This window comes from Carassius gibelio, chromosome A8, assembly GCF_023724105.1.
Source record: "Carassius gibelio isolate Cgi1373 ecotype wild population from Czech Republic chromosome A8, carGib1.2-hapl.c, whole genome shotgun sequence".
Lineage (NCBI taxonomy): Eukaryota > Metazoa > Chordata > Actinopteri > Cypriniformes > Cyprinidae > Carassius > Carassius gibelio.
Window position 1 is genome coordinate 26,726,612 of NC_068378.1, and position 7,500 is coordinate 26,734,111.

At 32.3% G+C, this 7,500-nt stretch overlaps 2 protein-coding genes across 4 annotated transcripts in view; both read right to left on the bottom strand.

Moving 5' to 3' along the window:
- The window catches only part of LOC128019070 (GRAM domain-containing protein 2B-like), an 8,568-nt gene extending 4,751 nt beyond the window's left edge, over positions 1-3,817 (bottom strand). The window contains exons 1-6 of the mRNA XM_052605041.1: positions 3,646-3,817; positions 2,185-2,304; positions 2,018-2,105; positions 965-1,034; positions 765-868; positions 1-60 (exon numbers count right to left, since the gene is read on the bottom strand). The exon at positions 1-60 is cut by the window's left edge and continues 36 nt beyond it. Of these exons, the coding sequence (XP_052461001.1) occupies positions 1-60; positions 765-868; positions 965-1,034; positions 2,018-2,105; positions 2,185-2,304; positions 3,646-3,779 (576 nt within the window). The 5' untranslated portion in view covers positions 3,780-3,817. The remainder of the gene's footprint in view (positions 61-764; positions 869-964; positions 1,035-2,017; positions 2,106-2,184; positions 2,305-3,645) is intronic.
- A 2,666-nt stretch (positions 3,818-6,483) lies between these two features.
- Positions 6,484-7,500, bottom strand: part of LOC128019064 (interleukin-6 receptor subunit beta) — a 13,846-nt gene continuing 12,829 nt past the window's right edge. For all 3 annotated transcript variants that reach the window (XM_052605023.1, XM_052605022.1, XM_052605024.1), the window contains exon 18: positions 6,484-7,075. In XM_052605023.1, coding sequence (XP_052460983.1) covers positions 6,842-7,075 — 234 coding nt within the window. In that variant the 3' untranslated portion in view covers positions 6,484-6,841. The remainder of the gene's footprint in view (positions 7,076-7,500) is intronic.

Below are 7,500 nucleotides of genomic sequence, written 5' to 3' on the forward strand. Positions count from 1 at the left end.
CACCAAGATAGCAGTTTTTGTTTTCTTGATCACTGTTACTGAAGCAACTGGAATCGCAATCTGAACGAGAAAAAATATGATGCTTATAATTCAAACACAATACTTTTCCATTCAGCAAAGCTATTTCTAATAATTTCTGTTTTAAATAAATGTTGTTCTGTTAAACTTTCTATTAATCTGCGAATCCTGAAAAAGAAAAGGCACCACGTTTTCTGCAAACCGTGCAAAAAAACAAACAAAAAGAAAACAATAATAAATAAATAAATAAAAATTAAGGTAACACTTTAGTTTAGGGTCCAATTCACACTAATAACTAGTTGCTTATTAGCATGCCTATTATTAACATATTTGCTGTTTATTAGTGCTTATAAAGTACATAAAATGCATGACATCCATAATCCTACCCAATACCCTAAACTTAACAACTACCTTATAAACTATTAATAAGCAGCAAATAAGGGGTTAATTGAGGCAAAAGTCATAGTCAATGGTTAGTTAATAGTGAGAATTGGACCTTAAAATAAAGTGTGACCAAAATTAAACTACACTTTAACACAGATTCACACAGAAAACAGCTGTTTTACATTATAATAATATTTCACAATTTTTACTGTATTTTTTATAAAATAAATGCAGCCTTGGTGAACAGAAGAGACTTCATTCAGAAGCTTTAAACAATCTTACCGACACACAAACTTATGAACCCCAGTGTATCCGTCTCCAGATTTATTGTTATTTGTTTTTCAGCAGTTTTCAGATTTTACCTTAGTGTCTTTCCCGAACACTTTGGAATGGAAACAGATCCAGTTATCGGACACAAACAGCCTTCCTTGGTACAGAATGTCCTTCTGCAGCGCGCATGTGTAACCTGGAAAACACAAGAGTAAACCAAAGCTTCTTTAGTGTTTAATACTAGTGAAATAATAATAATAATCAAAAAACTAATCAAACTGGTCGTACATACTCTGCCTCAGTTGTTCATCTTCACTTATGTCTTTAAAAACTTTGTGGTACTGGATATTAGTGCGCAGAGACTGAAACACAACATGTTGCATATTCAGTGGTGTAAATCATAAAGAATATTGCAAATAAAATCTCCTGTTTGTTGTCTTTCTGAACTGAAATGAAACCCTTGAATTCATCTGAATCCGCCGGATGAACAAATTCAAGAGAAGATTCACATTTCATTCGTTCAACATCTCTCATTAAAAGAGAGATGCTGGATAGTGACGCACACACCAGGATTATTATTGTTAAATAAAACCAAGACTAAAACCATTCAAAAATGTCATTTGAAATGCAAAAAAAATTAAACTGAAATAAAATAAAATCTAAAAAACTTGTACTTAATGAGCCGAGGCAACACGTCATGTACTAAAATAACTCAAACTGAAATAAAACTATATACAGGATAAAAATTAAACTGGAGTGTTTTACGAGAAAATACTGTTAGTTTTTCTACTTCCAAATTTCAAATTTAATTCAATGTGTTACTTTTTCACATTTTCTTTGTACTTGCAGAATTTACTAGAAAAATGTGAGCGTTGTAAACATACAACAAAAAGTAAAAAGTCTAAAAGTATTGCTAAAATTAAAATGAAGGCAGTAATTATAAAAGTTAAACTTAATCAAAAATCAAAAAAGAGAGAACATAAAATTTTAGTCATTCTACTTTAACATTTATTTTAATTACTTAATTACTTGCTGTTTCTTTGTAATTATTTGTGAAATGTACTAGCAGTATATGTGTAAATAGTTTCAAAGACATGAATAAAAAATAACCTAAACATCAAAATACTAAATGTTCAACAAAAAAAAAAAATAATAATACAAATGAAAACTAATTCTAAATACACTTTATAATATTTTTCGAAGTTGTAGACTGGATTACATTTTACAAGAAAATACTATTTTAGATTTTCCACATCAAATTTGTCGAATTTACTAAATCCTACATGTTTTTTCAGTGCATTAATAAAACCTCTAATATTATGTGAATGATAGTGGAACCACACACCTGACAGGACTGAGGTTTCCTGCGTTCACACTTTGATTCGGAGTCACTCTGGACTTGCAGGAGTAGTGACGGATCAAATGTTTTGGATCTGAATCAGGAGACACATCTGGAGTGAGGCTGCTGTGTGAACACGTTGGTTCAGGTTGATTGGATCTCTATGAACTGACCTGACGAGGGTTGGTTTTCTTCTCCTCGCAGAGACGTCAGCCTCAGCATCCAGTGAGATGAAAGTGTCAGGTCTCGTCATCTTGTCGCCTTCCTCCTCGTCTATGATTTCAGCGTACTGACTGTGAAACAGACAAATCCACACTAATACATCAAGCATCAGTTTAACACCAAACACCAACAGGATTGAACACAAACATCTCATGTTACCTTGGAATAGTAGATCAGCCTGCTGAGATCCTCTTCAAGCTTATAAACATCTTCTATAAAACTCTTATTATAGCAATTCTAACCATTTCTGGAAGACTAGTTTAAGCTCATTGCCTGACATCAGAGCTGTGCTGTTTAACCATCTCCTCCACCTGTAATAGCTTTATTTAACCTGAGCCGTCTCTTCTAGTTACACCTGAACATTCAAGCTGCGGTTTAGTGTTACTGAAATAAGAGTCGTTCAGTAAACTCAATCTCATGCAGTATAAACTCAGATCTTGCTTCTAAATGTTGAACAACTTTATGCCATTATGAAGCTTTCAGAGATCGGTTCTTAATAGAAACATATTTTCTTAGTGTAAAGAACACTTTTGCACTATAAAGAACATTTAGTGGTCCCATGCATGTCCATCAATGGCAAAAAGACTCACAAACTCTCAATTTGAATCGTTCTAACGATTACAGTTTGAACTTTGAACAGTGGAGTCTGACTCATGACCGATTCGTTGTAATGAATCAGTTAAAATGACTCACAAACAGCCTCAAACTAACATTCTGAATCAATATAATGACTAGAGTGTGAACAGTGGAGTCTGAATCATGAACAAATGACTCTCTAAACGATTCCTTGTAAAGAATCAGTCAAAAAGATTCACAGTCTCAAACTCACAATATATTAAACATAAAGGTCCCAAATTGGGGTTTTCACTATAATTACAAAAAAATAACCATTTTTGGTTCCCCAAAATTTTTTTCGGTGATCAGTTATAAAAAAATGTTTATTTTTTTCTTAGTGTGACGAACAATTGAATAATAAAGAATGTTTTCCTCTGTAAGGAATATTAAAGGGACCATGTATGTTAAAGGTTCTTTGATTCACCAGAGCCAATGAAAAAAAAATTAAGAGTTTAGATGTAGATGAAACTGAGGGAAGATTTTGTGATGGTGGTTTGATTTGAATTATGAACCTAGCATTATTTATTTATCTGTTGTCACTGACTGGCGGTTCACCATCATGTTCAGTGTTTGCCAAAAAACACAAGACAAAGTCCTTCTGCTTACAAAAGTCAACAAACCATGTGCTCTGTTCCAACATGATATTACACAATATCTGGAATTATGGATATTTTTAAATAAACCTGGATGTACAACACACAGAATGACATTGTGTTTGATTAATGACAATTAAACGACGATCATATATTTTGCATTATTCTTGTGAAACATGCGGACTGAATGAGGCGTGATCTTACCGCAGTAACACACTCTCGTTCGTCTGCTGATGTGGAGGAACGGAGCACATCGGTCTCGCAGCATCGTTTCTGCTCATGCACTGAACCTCGTCCTCAAAAACCAGATGTTTCTCCATCAGGATGACTGTGATCATGTGCTTTGTTTCCCATCAGAGTTTCTGAGGCTCTTTGAGGAGCTTTTGACCCACAATCAGCTCTGAGTTAATCAGTGATTTTGCTGTTTTGCTGACTAATGCAGAATTACAGCTAAACAAAAACACACCGAGGTCAAGAGATGATCAAATGCATCTCCAAAAATGAGTAAATAGGTGTAAAAAGCTATTTAATAACGTAAAGCAAAAGTTTGAAAATAACTACTCATTGCTACGTTTGAAGATTTTGGTAGATACAATTAAATGTATTGAGTCTTATCTTACATCAAGGAAACAGTGTGCACCCAGATTAAAACACATTTATCCTCTTTAAGAGATTCCTCCAAAGGGGTTCCTCAGGGGTCGATCCTAGGACCCCTACTTTTTTTCAGTTTGCACTTGCATGACTTTCAGATGCTTGTCCTGTTGTACATATTTAAACATGCAGATGACACTGTTATTTACATACAAGTAAAACAAAAAACTTTTAAAAAACATGTTAAAAAAATAGTATGTGCAGTGACACTTCAACTTAAAAATGTAAACTTTTTTTCAGTAGAACCTGTAAAAGTTTTTTTTCTTATTTTTTCTTCTTTAATCTTCTCTCATTGTACCTATTAAGCAGAAACATCTACTCTTAGACCTTTACATACCTTATATAAACGTGCTTTAAAAGTATTTGACAAGAAACAGATATCATCACTGTTATGAAATTAAAAATACAGTTTCTTAATTGTTTATTAGACAGTCCTGCTTCAAACATTTTAAGTTACATTTAAAAATATGGTTAAAGATGAGTCAGGTTTGTGATCATTGATTTGTCTTGAGTTGGTTAAATAGTTTTGAGGGTCTTTATTGTTTTTTTACATTTTTTATTATAGGGGATATTTTGTAGTAACTGTAGATTTTAGTCTAATGTCTGGAATGAAGTGGCAAAATTAATTTCTAACCGGGAAATATTTTACTTATCAGGATTAATATGAATATGTTTATGTTAGAGAGAAGGGGCAAATACAATTAAAAAGGAATTATTATAAATAAAAATGATGATGTGGACTGCTTTAAAGTGTGTTTATGCTGTGATTCCTCATAAAAGCAAGTGATTTACAACAAATTAATTATAATTGATAAAATTACTACTAATAAATTACTACTAATAAATAATCATTAAAAAGTTTTTTTTTTACATTTTCCGTATTTTTCCCCCAATTTTAGATATTTTAATATTTAAAAAAAAATTAATTTTTAAACTGATTTTAGTTTTATTTTTCATTAGTTTCTGCTGATTTTTGCTGGTAAAGATTAAGACTGTTGCAAACAGGAAACGCAGCGACCGAGATATTACACAATACTCTAACTGTGAAATACAACGGCATATTTCCTCGTGTTTGTCAACATTTTCATTATTTACAACCTGAAATGATCTTCCTATTGTACTTTACAGCAGTGTTTCTCAATCTTTTGTGCTTGGCGTTGACTCTTCTGGTTCTTTGAATTCACTGAAGGATATTTAACTAACAGTATCTTTCGGCAACTAATCCCTATTCAACATAAACTGCTTTTAGAGTTGTTTAGATTATCTTTTTGAGGTTAAGAAATCACATTTGTAAAATGAGTCTTTGTCACGGTGTCTGGTCTGTGTTTCCTTGGGTGTCCACTAGTGGTCTCACTTCCCCATAGGCACCTCACCGCAGGCACTACAATTTTAACAAGGCCTTGTTTCTTCATCACAGTTAATTGCACACCTGTTAATTGCATTCAGGTGTCTTCACTTCATAGTCATTATCCTGCCTATTTAAACCGGTCTGTTTCTGTTTGTTTCATGGAGTCCTTACTTTCTGTCACCTGGTTTCCTCGCGTTTCTAGTACTTCCGAGTCCTGTTTGTTTGTTTGTGTTTTGTACTGATTTTTGGTTTTGTCCCCCTGCTTTTTTGATTCTGGTTTTGGATTACCCATTAAACTCACACTGCTCTTGGATCTCTCGTCTCCAGTCATTACAGTCTTCCTCGGATATCCAGGTCTCTCAAGAATATTAGCAATTATGGAGTCAAAAAAAAGCATAAAAATAAATAATAAATATCTTAACTATTACGTTCTTGTAGTTGTTTTCTTATTTTAACCCTTACAATGCATTAAAATCTGAATTTTTTTTTTTTTTTCATTCCGGGTCTTTTTGGACCCGATTTTAATTTATTTTTTATTTTTTTATAGAAAACAGTGATGACATTTTTCAACTTAAGCTGTATTTTCAATTTTGTTTTTTAGTAATGAGTGAATGAAAAATTACACGTTTTGAATGATAGCATGTTATTACTACAATTACCCTTTTTTAATTAATAAAAAAAGGAAATTCTTTGACATTTTAAAATAACACACAAGCCACACCACAAATAAATATAATTATAATAAAAAGTGATTTAAAATGTTGAATGAAAAAAAAAGTTTATTTGAATATATAATTGTATGAACATATAATCTGAGAATTACCAGAATTAACACATTGGAATAAATGCAATTTGATTAAATTCATTTAGATTTATAACTCGTGATTAATTTTTTTCTAATTTTTATTTTTTTATAAAATCTACACATTAATTTCTAACAAAACATTATGAAATATTTATTTTACTTGTATAAAATTTTCACTTTGAAAAACTGATGAATTTTTCAAGCATTGACAGTTCGTAAATAGACGCACATATTCATGTTATAAAACAAAAGTGTGTTTTATTTTGGGCAAAAGGCAAAATATTTTTGACAATAAAAAGTTTTTTGATATTATAATTTCATAGACAATTTCACAAAAAATATTTTCGACACCTAATGGTTTTCCATACTTACCCGAGTCAAAAATGACCTGAACATAAAAAAGTGTTATATCTGTCAAAAATTGTCTAAAAAAGTGTATTTTGAGGTTCTTCGAGCATTTTCAAAGTTTTATTCCCTTAAAAAAAATTCATATTTTTTGAATGAATTCAGAACCCGTGGACGAGTCGTTCTGAGACGTTAAACAGCGCATCTCCAGCTTCACGTGAGCTCCGTGCAGGTTTCAGTCTGAGGTTCTCTCATCCAGTCTGAACATAACCTGAGCTCTCGGGTAATGAGGGTGAATCTACGTACTCGGGCAGACCTGACGAAGCCAGAGTGTTTTCCACAGCTGTGTGTTCAGCGCTCGCACAGATCTTCAGAGGAATCACGTCTTCCTGATCTGATAAAGAGCTGCAGTGCTCCAGCTGTATGATGCTCTTCTCCGGCAGAAACACATGGTCCAGCTTCAGCGTGTAGATCGAGCCGGTGCCCTGTTTGCATCGAGAACAAAGAATCTGTCAGAACGCTAAAATTAATTAAATAAGATACTTAAGGTAAGGTAAAGACAGTAAACATTTAAAATAAACAATAACAATGCATAGTTGCATGCAAACTAAACTTTGCAAATGCTTTAACACCCTTAAAATACTCATTTATTTTTTTAGATTTTTTACCAGTAAAAAAAAAAAAAACATTTTTGACTATCAAGTTATGTAAGTGTGAATAAACCTTTGTAAAAAATTATTCACCTTTTCCCCAGATCTCTCACTCTTTTGGACCTGAATTTATTGATAAACATTAATAATTATGTCTATTGACGAACCATTGCAGCGTGAAAAATGCATCACTTTTTTTTCACCTGAAAGTGAAAGTTCATGCAAGTAAAATTAATGTATTTTGTAAGTTGCTTTGGATA